At 37.0% G+C, this 17,426-nt stretch overlaps 1 protein-coding gene across 4 annotated transcripts in view; it reads left to right on the plus strand.

The window, feature by feature from the left end:
- Positions 1 to 16,920, plus strand: part of tjp3 (tight junction protein 3) — a 33,783-nt gene extending 16,863 nt beyond the window's left edge. For all 4 annotated transcript variants that reach the window (XM_079808011.1, XM_079808010.1, XM_079808012.1 and 1 more), the window contains exons 11-31: positions 84 to 175; positions 938 to 1,022; positions 1,995 to 2,098; positions 2,186 to 2,273; positions 2,947 to 3,023; positions 4,545 to 4,632; positions 4,711 to 4,790; positions 4,897 to 4,969; positions 5,138 to 5,202; positions 5,284 to 5,347; positions 7,533 to 7,689; positions 7,779 to 7,887; positions 8,013 to 8,232; positions 8,364 to 8,563; positions 10,539 to 10,634; positions 10,732 to 10,808; positions 10,912 to 11,122; positions 11,235 to 11,335; positions 11,588 to 12,118; positions 14,296 to 14,342; positions 14,441 to 16,920. In XM_079808011.1, coding sequence (XP_079664137.1) covers positions 84 to 175; positions 938 to 1,022; positions 1,995 to 2,098; positions 2,186 to 2,273; positions 2,947 to 3,023; positions 4,545 to 4,632; positions 4,711 to 4,790; positions 4,897 to 4,969; positions 5,138 to 5,202; positions 5,284 to 5,347; positions 7,533 to 7,689; positions 7,779 to 7,887; positions 8,013 to 8,232; positions 8,364 to 8,563; positions 10,539 to 10,634; positions 10,732 to 10,808; positions 10,912 to 11,122; positions 11,235 to 11,335; positions 11,588 to 12,118; positions 14,296 to 14,342; positions 14,441 to 14,588 — 2,713 coding nt within the window. In that variant the 3' untranslated portion in view covers positions 14,589 to 16,920. The remainder of the gene's footprint in view (positions 1 to 83; positions 176 to 937; positions 1,023 to 1,994; positions 2,099 to 2,185; positions 2,274 to 2,946; positions 3,024 to 4,544; positions 4,633 to 4,710; positions 4,791 to 4,896; positions 4,970 to 5,137; positions 5,203 to 5,283; positions 5,348 to 7,532; positions 7,690 to 7,778; positions 7,888 to 8,012; positions 8,233 to 8,363; positions 8,564 to 10,538; positions 10,635 to 10,731; positions 10,809 to 10,911; positions 11,123 to 11,234; positions 11,336 to 11,587; positions 12,119 to 14,295; positions 14,343 to 14,440) is intronic.
- Positions 16,921 to 17,426: the final 506 nt, after the last annotated feature.

The following is a 17,426-nucleotide window of genomic DNA, read 5'->3' on the forward strand; positions in this document are numbered from 1 at the left end:
TTGTAAAGTGCTTTTTTTTCCTTCTCATTCTACTGTTTGTTTGGGCGAGATGCATGGGTCACATGTTTGTTCGTCTGTTTCAGGGTTCTCTCAGGAATCTCCACACTGCCAAACCCTCGAGCCTCACCTGTCACCCAGAACTGGAACCCCTCCACTGCCTCACGACCTCGCAGAGGTCTGCCTGAAAATGCGATTTTACCATATGATTTATAAACCAGATCTGGAATTAAAGGGATTAGTTCACCCAAAAATGAAAATTTAGCCCATGATTTACTCCATCCTTTACGCCATCCTAGATGTATATGACATTCCTCTTTCAGACGAATACAATCCAAGTTATATTAAACAATGTCCTGGCTCTTCAGTGATTGGCTGTTTCCGTTTTGAAGTCCATAAAAGTGCATCTATCCATCATAATTGCTCCACACGGCTCCGCGGAGTTAATAAAGGCCTTCAGAAGCGAAGCGATGTGTTTAAGAAAAAGATCCATATTTATAAACTTTACAAACTGTAATCCCTAACTTCCACTGGTCGTAAACACGTTCACGAGAGACTGAAAATCCAGCGTAAAGTTTTAAATATGGATATTTTTTTTACACAAACGCTTCTCTTCAGAAGGCCTTTATTAACCCCCCGGAGCCGCGTGGAGCAGTTATGATGGATGGATGCACTTTTATCGACTTCAAAACAGAAACTGCACTTATAAAGCTTGGAAGAGCCAGGACATTGTTTAAGATAACTCAGATTGTATTCGTCTGAAAGTAGAATGTAATATACACCTAGGATGACTTGAGGGTAAGTAGATCATGGGGTAATTTTCATTTTTGGGTGAACTATCCCCTAAAATACTTCACTGAATGATTCCTTAATAATATCCACGAACCTTGTAGACCATTGAATCTCTATAGCTTAACGACTGTCCGTTTTGTGTGACCAGCTGTTTCTGAGTCCGATTCAGACCGGAGCGCCTCTCCGCCCCCCAGACGTGAGAGTCCCAGACCTGAAAATCACTCCAGATACAAGTACGAGTCCACATCATGAGTATCAAACATCAAATGCGAATAAAATCTGACATCTTAAGCACATTTTCTGCATGGACAAGTCTTTGAATTGTCTGAAAGACCATAAAGGAACAGTTCACCCAGAAAGGAAAATTGTCCCAAGATTTACTCACCCTCAAGCCATCCTAGGTGTATGACATTCTTCTTTCAGCCGAGCAAATTCTATTAAAAAAATGTCCTGACTCTTCCAAGCTTTATAATGGCGCCTTAGATTTTGAAGCCCAAAAAAGCGCATGCATCAGTCATAAAAGTAATCCATACGGCTCAATAAAGGCCTTCTGAACGTAGCAATGCGTTTTTGTAAGAAAATACCGATATTTATTACGTGAGTCTAGTTCCAGAGGAAAAGTGACCTTTTATCCAACGCATGATGCATTGACGAACGCGGAAATGCAGAGGATAGAGCAAAACAAAATACAGAATTATAAGTCTAAAGCGAGAATGTTTAAAGAGAAATGTTGGTGGAGCTTGAGTTTGTTACCCAGCCCTAATTACTCTCACCTAAGCTTGCACTACTCCAATCCTATGTCATTCGTCAGGTCAGAGGTCACTTTTCGGCTGGAACTCGACTCGCGTACGGCCGTTACCGGAAGCCTGTGATTATAGTTTATAAAGTTATAAATATAGATATTTTCCGCTTCTATTCCAAAGGCCTTTATTAACCCCTGGAGGAGTATGGATTACTTTTATAATGGATGGATGCACTTTTCTGGCCTTCAAAATCTAAGGTACCAATCATTCCCATTACAAAACTTGGAAGAGCAATGATAACTTTTAATATATCTCCAATTGTTTTTGGCTGAAAGAAGACCGTCATAATGGGATAATTTTCATTTGTGGGTGAACTAACCCTTTGGAAACGGAGAAACCTTATTCCCAGCAAGTTTCATTCTTAAAAAAAAGAAATAAGAACAAATACCTCCATTCTCCCAGGGTGCTTCCCGAAATCCCTCCTCCAGGAATGAAGTCTTCCTCTCTTAGCATGTCTCAGGATTTCCCTCGTCGCATGGCCTCGCCTTACAAGCCTCCCCCCATAGGTGATTTTCACCCCCTACGGCATTTCTTTTTCAGTTCTGTATGCCATTTTAACAGACTCCTTTAACAGAGCTGTTTGTTTCATACAGCTGCATCAGAGTCCGAATCGGACGATAGTACCGGACCTCAGCGCAGACAGGGGACTCCAGCCAGCCAGGAGTCCCGCAATAGATACAGGTACACATGAGGGACGCCTCACTGCCACTTTTAACGCAACTCGCATCGGACTCAGTAAGGGCCAGTCATCTGCCTGCACGAGATGAGACAAACGTTTATTCTGTTGTTTTTCATTTATTTGCTGTTATTTTTTTATGTTGCATTGTTGCTTGTATGCATTCCTGTATTTTTCTTTCATTGTGAAAATGTGATTATATGTGTGCTCTTTTAAAATAAAAGACACAGAATCAACCTGAGTTTTCTCCTGTACTATGTTGATTTGTGCCACTTGAAAAAGACACAAGGCTCCTAAGATCTAGATAACATCTTGTATCTAACACAAGTATACAATCAAATTATCCACATAATACAATAAGCATTTTATAAACACATTATATAAGATCTACCAAGATTAAGGTATCATAGATCTAATTTGATACGTTTAGTTTAGTACATTCTGCTTGTCCATATAAATCATTGATTTTTTTGGGGGCTTATAATTGACCTATAATCAGTTATGGCAGCGGATAGCCCGCCCCTTTCAATGAGAGCGAGACCCCCAGAAACCCTGAGGTGAATATCTGCCTCAATGATTTCACGTTAGTTCCCACTCTCCTTATGGACAAGCATCATTTAGTATCCCCTCATTCTCCTTTTTTCTCTCACCCTCCCATCTGCCCTCTTTCTCTTGCAGGGCGACCCCAGAGGTCACGGCAGTCCCTGTAATGGAACCCCCAAAATGGGCGAAACCCTCAACGCCTGTACAGAGAGGTACGAGCGTATCGTAAAGGGAATATTCTAGGTTAAATGTTAAATATTGATGCCATGAAAAAAAAAATCCTTAATACTTCATATTTCAAAATATGTGTACTTTTAAATTAAATATTTAAAGTGTACATTATTACACATTATTTCCTAAATATTAATGTGTAAGTTCTGTAATTGCACATTATTATTTACATATATAAAAATATTATATATTGATGGCATGAAAAATAATTTTTCTGTCATTTTTGTTTTTGTCCCTCAATCTTAAGTGTGAAAAATATGAATGTGTAAATATTTAAATATCCATGTGTACATGATTATACGTTTCAATATTAAAATGTAAATTACTTTACATTCTGTAATTGTTCATACACATTTCACATGAATATTTACACATTTATTTTCCATAATGTATAAATAATAAATATGTATAGCATGAAAATATTTTTTCAAGACCTCAATCTTAACTATGAAAAATATTTTAAAAAAATGAATGTTTAATTTAAATATTTCAAGTGTATTTAAATTGCATGATTACATATTATTTTCTAATTGTTAGTGCAAATTATAATAGATTTTGTAATTGCATATTAATATTTACAAATTATTTATTGATGGCATGAAAATATATCTGTCATTTTTTTACCTTGTACCTGAATCTTAAGTATGAATTAAAAAAAATATATGAATGTGTTTATATTTAAATATTTATTATTTATTTACATATTAATATGTAAATATCCATGTGTACATGATTGTTATTGTTTCAATATTAGTGTGTAAATTACTGTAAATTCTGTAATTGCTCATGCACATTTCACATTAACATTTACACATTAATATCCCATAATATATAAAAAATAAATATTGATGGCATGAAAATAATTTCTTCATACCTCAATCTTAACAATTAATTTTTTTCAAATGTTCATGTTTTAATGTAGTAAACATAAATATTTAAAGTGTACATTATTATACATTGTTTTCTACATGTTAGTGTAAATTACTGTAAATTCTGTAATCACATATTAATATTTACACATTTTTTGTAATTATATAAATATTATATATTGATGGCATAAAAATATTTATTTCTGTCTTTTTTTTGTACCTCAATCTTAAGTATGAAACATGAATATTTAAACACAATATTTACAAAATATATGTAAAAATAAATATTTAAATATCCATGTGTACTTGGATATTTGTATGTTTGAATATTAGTGTAAATTCTGTAGGTGTTCATATACATTTCACATTAACATTTACAGCTAAATTCCATAAGTATGTAAAAATTTCATTTTTAAATGAATGTACTAATATTAAATATTTAAATATTCATGTGTACATTTTTTAAATAGTGTAAATTGTCATTTTTCATACACATTACATACTATTTACACATTCATATGAAGTAATATTTTCACAAAGTAATATGTCATTAGCCATTAGAATTTTAAATGGCTCTCAGCCTTCGAGTGTCTAGCAACCCAATAATGGTCTCTAATTTGCATATTTAATCAGCTCCTTCAGAATCCGAGTCAGATGCAAGTTACAACTCTCCTCCGAGATCACAGTCTCCAGTCAGTAAAAACTTGAGAATCAGACAAGGGTAAGATATACTAATGCTGTTTATTTGTGATTATAAGTGTGCATATAAAGGTGACAACTTTGCATTGTTTTGTCTCAGGGCTGAAATGCAAGTGCCAGTCATCAACAACCGACAAGTTCCCTCACTCAGAGCCACCCCTGACAGACCACCACCTGAATGTCTGTATAATGCACTTATTACATGTCTGAGTGATCGTCTGAGAAAGATGCCATGCATATAGCCATGCTTTTTTTGCCTTTAATGTTGTTTTGATTCATCCGCCAGATTCCTCTGAATCAGAAAGGGCCCCGTCACCACTCAGGAGATCTGACAGTCCCAGCCACAACAGCGATCACAGGTTCAGAATGCCTCCTATGATCTATATTTATCTAATCCACACTTAAGATAGCAGATTATGTCATGGTGAAGGTCAGCAAACACTTTGGTTGCAACCAAACAATTCCTCAACACATTGGAGGTGATCATTCGCTTCTTGTGTGAATGTGAATATCGACTTTTCTTTCAGTTACCCACATGCTAATGGCACTCTCCGCTCGAACATATCCATTCCCAACCACACCACGTTGAAATGTGAGTACCATTAGTCCAAAAGTACACCCATAATGCATTGCAACTTATTGAGGGTACTAAATCTTAACTGTTTTATCACAGCGAAACCTGTAGAGGAGCCACTTTATTCACTTCCCCCTGATGCAGTGCCAACACCAAACGTGGGGTGAGAAATGTAGTTTCTTTGTGTGCAGATCAAAGACAAGACATGAGTGGGTCATATTTCACCCCTAAATTAAATTATATATATATATATATATATATATATATATATATATATATATATATATATATATATATATATATATATATTAGGGCTGTCAAAAGATTAATCGCATCCAAAATAAAAGTTTGTGTTTACATAATATATGTGTGTGTACCCTGTTAATTATTATTTATATATAAATACACACACGTTCATGTATTCATTTAAGAAATATTTGCATGTATATACTGTATATACATTTATATAATCTATAATATATATAAATATAAATGTTTTATATATAAAAAAAAAAAAAAAAAATCTTAAATATATACATGCTTGTGTGTGTATTTATATATAAATAATAATTAACAGCGTACACACACATATATTACGTAAACACAAACTTTTATCTTGGATGCGATTAATCGCGATTAATCTTTTGACAGCCCTAATATATATACACATAAATGATTTAAATTATAAAAATTAATTAATTTGTATTTATTATATAAATTATTTAATTACGCTGTTTTATTATATTTTGTTTTTAATATGTGTAATTCTTTTAAAATAAGCATAAATTAAAGATTACAACAAATATTGCCGTGGTGTATAAATACTTTATATTTAATTTATAATATTTTAATAATTTTATATTTATAAGTAATTTAAATAAACAAATTAAAGACAGTAAAAAATAAAAGGCATACGTTATTTACATTCATTTGATTATTTTAATAATATTAATAATTATAATTAAATATAATTTAAATAAGCATAAATTATTTAAATTATAAAAATTAATTAATTTGTATTTATTATATAAATTATTTAATTAAACTGTTTTATTCTATTTTGTTTTTAATATGTGTAATTCTTTTAAAATAAGCATCAATTAAAGATTACAACAAATATTGCTGTGGTGTATAAATACTTTATATTTAATTTATAATATTTTAATCATTTTATATTTATAATTAATTTAGTATGTATAGTGTATGTGTAGAGATTTGTGGTGTATTATGTAATTTATGTTCTGTCTTTTATGTATTGAAACTTTTGGCCGCCAGTCTTGGCCAGGACTCCCTGGGAGAAGAGTTACTGTAACTCAATGGGACTTTTCCTGGTTAAATAAAGGTTAAATAAAAAAAAAAAAAAATTTTTTTTTTTAAATAAACAAATTAAAGACAGTAAAAAATAATAAGCATACTTTATTTACATTCATTTGATTTTTTTAATAATATTAATAATTATAATTAAATATAATTTAAATAAGCATAAATTATTTAAATTATTTAAAAAAAATGAATTTATTTTTAAATTAAACTGTTTTATTCTATTTTGTTTTTTATATGTGTAATTATTTTAAAATAAGCATAAATTAAAGATTACAACAAATATTGCCGTGGTGTATAAATACTTTATATTTAATTTATAATATTTTAATCGTTTTATATTTAAATAAATTTAAAGACAGTAAAAAATAATACATGATGTATACATATACTTTATTTACCTTTTATTATTTTAATAATATTATAGGGCTGTCAAAAGATTAATCGCGATTAATCGCATCCAAAATAAAAGTTTGTGTTTACATAATATATGTGTGTGTACTCTGTTAATTATTATTTATATATAAATACACACACATTCATGTATATATTTAATAAATATTTGCATGTATATACTGTACATACAATTATATATATAAATATAAATGTTTTATATATAAAAATATTTTTTTCCTTAAATATATACATGCTTGTGTGTGCATTTATATATAAATAATAATTAACAGAATACACACACATATATTATGTAAACACAAACTTTTATTTTGGATGCAATTAATCGCGATTAATCTTTTGACAGCCCTATTTTAATATTTATTGTTAAATAAGCATAAATTATTTAAATTATACAAATAAATTAAGATTATTTGTATAAATTATTTAATTAAAATGATTTGTTTGGTTTATTATATTTTGTTTTTAATATGTATAATTAATTTAAATAAGCATACATTTAAAGAGTATACAAGTATTAGCATACTGTATACATACATTATATTTAATTTATAATGTTTCATTTTTATTTATATTTAATTAAATAATACAAATAAAAAAACTTCATATTACAGGTACAGTTCGGACCGGAACCACGTCAGCTTTGTGAAGGAGGGCAACGTTGGGTTGAGGCTGGTGGGAGGAAATGATGTTGGAATCTTTGTTGGCGGTGTCCAGCCCAACAGTCCAGCCCAGAGGCAAGGCATGACAGAGGGTGATCAGATACTGGAGGTAGGACCAAAGAATCATGTACATGCCATACATGATCAAACCTTTCAGCTATATCCTCCATTCTTCAAGTCTCTGTGTTATTTTGGTAGGTAAACAGCGTAGACTTTAACCACTTCACCAGAGAGGAGGCAGCTATGTACCTCATGAACATCCGCGCTGGGGAGCGTATCGATATTCGGACTCAGAACAAAATGGACAGTGAGTGCCTTCATGTCACTTGTGAACGATTCTTTGCAGTATTCCAAACAAAAAAGCCACATTAGGGAAGTAAAATTGGATTACGAATGCCATTTCCAAATTAATTTGTGCACTTGTCATCTTAGTCTACAAGAAGATTTTGAAGTCCAGCCTCGGTGACTCTTTCTACATCCGTACACACTTTGACCATGTGGCTGAGAACAGTGTCGGCTTGAGCTTCACCAGAGGTGAGGTGTTCAGAGTGGTGGACACTATGCATCGCGGGAAGCTGGGAAACTGGCTAGCTGTGCGCATGGGCAATGATCTACACGAACTGGACAAAGGCACCATTCCTAACCAGACCAGGTTTGTTCAAGTAGTAGTTTTTAAGTCTTCCATCTATAGATATGGTTAGTTTGCATGCTTGTTAAGTATGTTACATTATAGTTCCTACATGTAGGCTACTCTAGGTGTCTGACTCTCTTTCTGTATTTTAGGGCTGAAACTCTGGCCAATTTGGAGCAGACCCAGAGAATAAGTGCAGCCGAGCGCCAAGCCTCCGGCCCCAGGGCCGAATTCTGGAAGCTACGGGGCCTAAGAGGGGCCAAAAAGAATACCAGAAGAACCCGTGACGACCTCCTACAGTTGACAATTCAGGGCAAATTTCCAGCATATGAGAAGGTCCTGCTGAGAGAGGGTAAGCCGGAAATCAAATGGTGGGAAGCGTTGTCTCTTAAATGATGGAAATTTCCATCAGTGGTGGGGAAGCGTTGTCTCGCAAATTACGGACATTTCCGTCAATGGTGGAGAAGCGTTGTCTCGTTAATGACAGAAATTTCCGCCAATGGCAGGGAAGCATTGTCTCGTTAATGACAGAAATTTCCGCCAATGGCAGGGAAGCATTGTCTCGTAAATGACAGAAATTTCCGACAATGGCGGGGAAGCATTGTCTCGTAAATGACAGAAATTTCCGCCAATGGCGGGGAAGCGATGTCTCACAAATTATGTACATTTTCATCAATGCCGGGAAAGCATTGTCGCGTAAATGACATACCTCTTCCCCACCATTGACGGAAATGTATGTCATTTACGAGACAATGCTTTCTTGGCATTGACGAAAATATACGTAATTTGTGAGACACTGCTTCCCCGCCATTGGCGGAAATTTATGTCATTTACGAGACACCTCTTCCCCACCATAGACGGAAATTTGTCTCATAAATGACATAAATTTCTGTCAATGCCGGGAAAGCGGTGTCTCATAAATTACGTAAATTTCTGTCAATGGCAGGGAAGCGGTGTCTCATAAATTACTTAAATTTCCGTCAATGCTGGGAAAGCGGTGTCTCATAAATGACTTAAATTTCCGTCAATGGCGGGGAAGAGGTGTCTCATAAATGACGTAAATTTTTGTCAATGCCGGGAAAGTGGTGTCTCATAAATTACGTAAAATTCTGTCAATGGTAGGGAAGTGGTGTCTCATAAATGACGTAAATTTCCGTCAATGGCGGGGAAGAGGTGTCTCATAAATGACGTAAAATTCTGTCAATGGCAGGGAAGCGGTGTCTCATAAATTACGTACATTTTCATCAATGGCGGGGAAGTGATGTCTCATAAATGACGTACATTTTCATCAATAGAGGGGAAGAGGTGTCTCATAAATTATGTAAATTTTCGTCAATGGCGGGAAAGAGGTGTCTCATAAATTACGTAAATTTTCGTCAATGCCGGGAAAGTGGTGTCTCATAAATGACATAAAATTCTGTCAATGGCAGGGAAGTGGTGTCTCATAAATGACGTAAATTTCCGTCAATGGCGGGGAAGAGGTGTCTCATAAATGACGTAAATCTTCGTCAATGCCAGGAAAGTGGTGTCTCATAAATTACGTAAAATTCTGTCAATGGTAGGGAAGTGGTGTCTCATAAATGACGTAAATTTCCGTCAATGGCGGGGAAGAGGTGTCTCATAAATGACGTAAAATTCTGTCAATGGCAGGGAAGCGGTGTCTCATAAATGACGTACATTTTCATCAATGGCGGGGAAGAGGTGTCTCATAAATTACGTAAATTTTCGTCAATGGCGGGAAAGAGGTGTCTCATAAATGACGTCAATTTTCGTCAATGGCGGGGAAGAGGTGTCTCATAAATTACGTAAATTTTCGTCAATGCCGGGAAAGTGGTGTCTCATAAATTACGTAAAATTCTGTCAATGGCAGGGAAGTGGTGTCTCATAAATGACGTAAATTTCCATCAATGGTAGGGAAGCGGTGTCTCATAAATGACGTAAATCTTCGTCAATGCCGGGAAAGTGGTGTCTCATAAATGACGTAATTTCCGTCAATGGCGGGGAAGAGGTGTCTCATAAATGACGTACATTTCTGTCAATGGCAGGGAAGAGGTGTCTCATAAATGACGTACATTTCTGTCAATGGCAGGGAACTAGTCTCTCATAAATGACGGACATTTTCGTCAATGGCAGGGAACTGGTCTCTCATAAATGACGGACATTTTCGTCAATGGCAGGGAACTGGTCTCTCATAAATGACGTAAATTTCCGTCAATGACTGTAAAGCGTTGTCTCATAAATGGTGGGGAACAGCCAGTCAACAGCGATAGTGGACTATTAGTGATGGAGTCTATGGTTGTAACATGTGTTTGTTTGCTCATATGTAGCCAATTTCAAACGGCCAATTGTCATTTTGGGTCCTCTGAACGACATTGCAAATGAGAAGCTGGCCCGAGAGTTGCCTGATGAATTTGAAGTTGCAGGTATGAAAAATTGGATTTGAGATCAATATTTCTGAATTTTTCAGTTGAAATTTCTTCACTGTCAAATGTTGAATGTTTTCATTTTATTGGTTTGTAGAAATGGTAGCCAGGAGTGGGAGCGATAGTTCATCCAGTGTCATAAAACTGGACACAGTTAGGCGGATAGCAGAGCAGGTAACCTTATGATATAAATGAATGCTTTCAGTATAAGCCAACATGACCTTAACCAAACACCAAATAATATTCAGTCAACTAAGAAACTTGTTTTCACTTGCAGGAAAAGCATCCCCTGCTGGATATTACACCAACTGCAGTAGAAAGATTGAATTACATCCAGTACCATCCCATGGTGCTCTTCTTGGATCCTCATAGTCGGAAGGACGTGAAGACCATGAGGCAAAAATACATGCCAGGCTCCAACAAGAGCTCTCGTCGCCTCTACGCTCAGGCCTTAAAGCTAAGGAAACACTATAGCCATCTATTTTCCGGTAAACCTTCAAAGCCTGTCTTCAGAGTTTAAATTCTCTGCTTGAATAATTTCTGTGTGCTCTTTTTATGTGCTCTAAAAGGCAATCTCTGTTATTTCGGTTTCCTTCACAGCCCGCATTGATCTTGAGCCTAATACGAATGTGTGGTATGACATTTTGAAAGACAAGATTCGGCAACAGCAGTCTAAACCCGTCTGGGTTTCTGAAGTAGCGGTAAGAGCCCTAGAGTGTCATAATGATATGCTCACGTCTTGTCGAATTAACATAATTACGAGTTTCCAACTTTAAACTCTTTGGAAACTCAAAAATGTATGAAAGCTCCAACTTGACTGTTGTGACGTCATGCAAAAACCAACAGCTCTGAAACAAATCTCTGCAATCTCTTAATTATGACGTGAATGCAGGATTGGTGTAGAACCTACATGTCATACTTGAATTGGTTAACAAGGCTTTGTCTCTGTCCAGTTGGAGGGAGGTGCCGACGAGGAGCTTGACGCATTGAGCCGTGCAAACAACTCTGACTACCTTAGCGGTGCCAGTGACTATGAGGACACTGACGGTGAGGCCTTCACAGATGGCGAAGCCTATACAGACAACGAGGACCTGGAAGAGCACACACAAGGCATCGCCAAACACCGCAGCAGTGCACTAGCCCGCTCCTCGGAGCCCGCCACTGGGCCGAATGATAGTCCTGAACCTTCCTACGACCTAGAGCCATACCTGGAGGAAGAGCCAGAGTACACCCTACCTCCTGGTGAAGTTCCTCCTATCCTCTACGTTCCAGAGCCCCGTTCTCCACGCGTTGCCACTGGCTTTCCCGAACAAGAAGACGATGTCCCCTCTCAGCGTAGCTTCTCGGATTCAGACTTCAGCGCCGGTGACATGGCCGCACCACCGGCACCTTCCGATGTGCCGCCCAACTTCAGGGCACCAGATCCCAAAGAAGTCCAATCAGAGACTCCTCCACTGTCAGCCATAGAGGAGAAACTACAACAGGTACCATATATGCCACTGACCAATCGACAACATGGTTTAGTCAAGTAGGGCATGCTCTTGGATCTTCATCCTTAACAGGACCAACAACGGCCAAACTTACTCTAACCAAAACTTACCTATAAAAGCAGAGGGAAATTATTGTTTGATAATATTCTTCACGCCACTGATCCAAGAGGTAACTCTGACCCTAAAACCTGATTAGTTGATGAATCCACCTTAAAGGGTTAGTTCACCCAAAAATGAAAATTCTGTCATTAATTACTTACCCTCATGTCGTTCGACACCCGTAAGACCTCTGTTCATCTTCGGAACACAAATGAAGATATTTTTGTTGAAATCCGATCGCTCAGAAAGGCCTCCAGTGGCACAATGCACTTTACACTCTCAAGACCCTTAAAAGGTACTAAAGACGTCGTTACAAAGTCCATCTCACTACAGTGGTTCTACAATAACTTTATAAAGCGACGAGAATAGTTTTTGTGCGCAAAAAAAAACTAATTAACGACTTATATAGTGATGACCGATTTCAAAATAATGCATCATGAAGCTTCAAAGCGTTATGAATCAGTGAGTCGAATCATGATTCGGATCGCGTGTCAAACTGCCGAAATCACGTGACTTTGGCGATTCAAACCGCTGATCCAAATGACTACAGTGGCTCTGTATTAAGTCTATCATGCGACGAAAATACTTTTTGAGCGGAAAAACAACAAAAATAACGACTTTATCACACTATTATTGTTGTTCAATTTGAGCCTCTGACGAGAGTTCGCGGCAGTGCCATGACGCATGCATCAAAAATATACTAAATTATGTTCCGAAGATGAACGAATGTCTTACATGGTTGGAACAACATGAGGGTGAGTAATTACTGACAGAATTTTCATTTTTGGGTGAACTAACCCTTTAATGAGTGGAAATGTCTAATAAGTCAAATAAGTGCTCCAATGCCACCACCTACTGGTTATAGTGTTTTGTTTTGTGCCATAAAGTGGCCAGCACCTTAAAACTTAGTTTTACAAATCATCACACTAAAAATAATATTAAAATTGAATAATATTTAGAGCTTTGAAGTGCTGAAAAAAGTGTGAAACACTTGAAAAAAGCTTGAATTTCACTCTCATAAGGTTGTATGAACCCTGAGATGAATAATGTAAAAAATAAAATAAAAATAAAAACATTTGACTATTTCTTCCACAATACCATGGGGTGTTACTACATTAAATCCATGGTGAATGTTTATGATTTATGGACTGAAAGCCCTGAATGTTTCAAAATGTTTCTCCTGGTCTCCACGTCAGCTCTGTTTGCTCTGTGATATCTGTGGTTTATAACAGAGGATTCTGCACCAAACGCTTCCCACTAGGTCTCGCAGTAGCGATGTTAATAATGCTGTGGTGAATTCAAACGCTTTCTCACTGGATCTCCCAGCGCTGTTTAGTAACAGTGTCGTGTGATCGAGATCGGCCCATGTATGAGCTCGCTCTGCGATGTCTATTATTATTGCTCCGAGCTGATAAACAGCTCAAACGAGTAGCACGGTTCCGTTCCGCTTTCGTTTCGTTTGCCGTCCGATGTTTCTCATATGTAACAGAAATGGCAGCTCTTATCAGTTGGGCACCAGTGCGACCTCCAACCAAATTCAGTCGCACCAGCAGGAAAACCATTTAGTCGCAGTCTGGAGCCCTGTAAACCTAAGCCTACCCATAAGTTATCCCTAAAACCAGAGAGACAGTATAGGTGAATATCAATTATGTAGAAACACCTAACCCTGGTTGTAATCCTAAACTTGACAAACTGTAAATTTGTCTCTCAACAACAATGTTGAACCAGGAACAAGTTGCACATGGTGAGTTACGTTCACCTAATCCCAGAGGTAATCCTGACCATAAAGTCTGGTTGATTGGTAAATCCACTGAATTCCGGTTTGAGTGGTACGCCATGATTTAAGCAAGTTGGACGTGTTTGTGGATCTACATCCTTAGGAGGACCATCCAGAACAAAAGCCAATCCTTTTCCCTTACTCTAACCTTAGCCTACCCTAAAATCTGATTGCAGGACTTGTTGAAACAGGTGCATGTCCTACCTTAAGTCATGTTGAGGTATTTGATTGTTTAATATTAGATATCTAGAAATACTTATTATATATTTTATCATTTTGTATGTTGTTGTTTCAGGCCCGTATGGCAGAACCAGAAAGGAAACCTTCCCCTTCATTTATAGTGTAAGTATTTCCATTTAATCTGTCAATTTGTGCTTGAGGTGGACTAAATCAAATTTATTGTGTCATTTTTAAATGCATTAATAAATCTTTTCTTTTAGATTGGCACATCACGAAGCCATGCAAATGCGGAGAACACAAATCCGAGGAAGCGACAGTGACAGCGAGGAAAACGACAGAGAAGATGAGTTTGGTATTGACGAGGATGAAGCTGATGACATTGAATGGGGACCTGCCACAGAGCTGTAATATACACGGATTGTACTAACATCACAAACAGGGACATGGACCACTCATGTCTTTGTCTGGACCTGTACATTTACACAAAAAAAACCTTGGAAATAACTACTTTTTAGTGTTTTTTTATTAAGTGTTCTTATGGACTTGTTATATATAACTAGTCTTGGATTGATTTTGAAGATTTGTGACGGAATTGCTGCCTTTTGTGGGTTTCGTTGTTGTAAGGATGTGCTGAGGTCTTCCTCAGGATTATTTCCAAAAGAAATATTACCAGTTGTAATAAAGACCATTTGGGTATGTTTTACCCTTTTCAGTAACTCGCTATAATATTATTTTAATTTTTTTAATGCACTTTGAAATAAATGGAACAAAACATTATGCCCAAAGGATGAATAGTGTTTGAAATTGAACCTACAACTGACAAGTCTTCTTCGCAATTCAACCTGCTTAAAAGGTGAAGTGCTTCATTTCGAAATTGATTGGCAACAATACTAACTTTTTTTAAAGTAGGTTCCTTGAACATTCCCCCATCTCCCACGGAGCGAACAAACGGATAACCCTTACCCAAACACACACAACATTGTTTGAGATCATGTTGCTATGTTATGTTGGTCGGGATGCTCAAAAGTGGTTACAGTTTTGCTATGTTTTGAAAGCACCTTGAGTTCCCTCTTGGGTGCGTCTCAATCAGCTCTCTAGTTCAGTAGTCAGGGCACTGATCAGGTACCCCTTTTCCAAGGCGGTTTGAGTGCTGGTTCGGAGCCAGAGCCTAGTTTCAAATCGGTTCTTTGGTTTTTGACACCCATACCCCTTTTCCACCAAGGCAGTGCTGGTGCTGTTTCGAAGACAGAGCCTAGTTTCATATCGGTTCTTTATCTTTCAACACCCAAAGCAGCAGCTCCAAACCAGGAAAAGTGGTTCTTAAGTAGCACCAAAACATTGCTGGTCTAGAAGTAAGAACCGCTTGATCAGGGGCTGGGGGCGGGGTTACCGTGACCAACAAGACGAACACAAACTTGTGACTGCCATTTTTGAAATAGCAGCTAATCGAGCTAATAGCTGCTCGATTGTAATCTCCGTCTGTACAAATGATGGCGAGCCGCACGAATGCGTTGGATGTTCTGTGTTTTGAGGCCGATGTAGGATCACAAAGCCATGAGCATCAAAAGTAACGCAATAGTAGTAACATCAATAGTTCGCCATTGTTGATGGAAGGCTTGTTCGACATGCATTGGTGCTGTGCTGTGCAGATCGATCCCGACCCGGCTCTCTAGCCCGTGGAAAGGCAAACCGGTTCTTAGAAGGCTCGTCACTCCGAACCGGCACTAGCACTAGCTCTAGCTCTGAACCAGAGGTGGACAAAGTACACAACTCCATTACTCAAGTAAAAGTACTACTGGTCAAATATTACTCCATTACAAGTGAAAGTTGTAAAGATAGATTTTTAAAGTACAGAAGTACTTGCTTTTAAAAGTAAAAGTAAACGCATTATTTTATTATTGTTGCATTGTTGTATGAATGCACGCTGTTCCATCATGGTGGTTTAAGCCAGTCATGCTCCTTCTGACATGCTAGCATCAGTGGCGCCACCAGGGGGTGGCCTGGCCGACTCCTGGCCACCCCATGGCCAGTATATATTTTAGTAGCATCAGTTATGCATTTCATCCCTAATGCACAGCCAGGCAGGCAAGCCGCTCTAGACCTTCGATCACACACAGCCCGCCCCGCCCCTCCCCCGATGCCGCTGTTGTGCGCTCAGACAACAGTACAGGTCAGCGCGTGCCCGTCAGTCAACAATTTCAAAAGAAGTAAGAAGACGAAGAAGACTACCGTAAATAAGTCAAAAAATATTCTTTAGTAAAAGAAGACGGGGAATTATGTGTCGTGACGTGCTTTTTAAGTGCCAAATGGTTACAGTATACTGTTACAGCAGCTTTTTGATGTGTCTTTGACACGTTTTGACAAGAGTTAACGTTACCTAGTTAACGTCGTTAGCTGGTGCATGTTATGTCAATTTTCAGACAATGAAGAGAAAGTCCACAGACATCTCTTCTTATTTTAAGAAGAAAAGTACAGAAGGCGGAGTGAAAGATGGCAGGGGAGCAAGAGAGGCTAGTAATAGTGAGGATGAGGAGGAGGATGCTTTTATTTGTATCTGCCATTATCTGCTTTTCCCCAGTAACTGTTTTGTTTGCAATAAATGTACACCTTATGCCAAATATAATTGCAAAATAAAACAGAATTGTTGTGCAACTCAAAATGTTAACTGTACTGTTATTAGTCTATGCACATTATATAATTAGTAACATTAAATATAACACAATAAACCAAAGTATATCAGTAGGAGTTTCCTTAAGTCTTTCTGATAGTTTTCTACAGGCCGGTTTACTACACCAGTAGAATACAATTCTGAAATTATGGTTTCTAGTTTTGGTGTGCCACCCCAAGATTTTAAGTGGCCCCATCTGGCCACCCCTATGAAAAATTTCTGGAGGCGCCACTGGCTAGCATACCTTGAACTCATTTAAATACTTGTTTAAAAGTTACAAAGCTCTTATCAAAGTCAAAATCATACTAGAAAAGAAAGGTTTCTACATTGTGTTTATTTAACATGATTATGTAAAACACATTTCTGAAAGGACTTTAGTTAACATTATTAGCCCAACTACGTTTGCAACTAACATCATTGTCGAACGTTACCTATGCGTTAGCGCTGTTTCCACAAGGCTATGGCAACTTGGCGGGTAAATATATATAAATCATTTGACCGACCATACTTAATACCAGTGTTAATTTTGACTGCAAATTGTGATTTAGTTTTAGTCATTGTCTTTTGACTATAACATT

This window comes from Gobio gobio (assembly GCF_949357685.1).
Source record: "Gobio gobio genome assembly, chromosome: 24".
In the NCBI taxonomy this organism is placed as follows: domain Eukaryota; kingdom Metazoa; phylum Chordata; class Actinopteri; order Cypriniformes; family Gobionidae; genus Gobio; species Gobio gobio.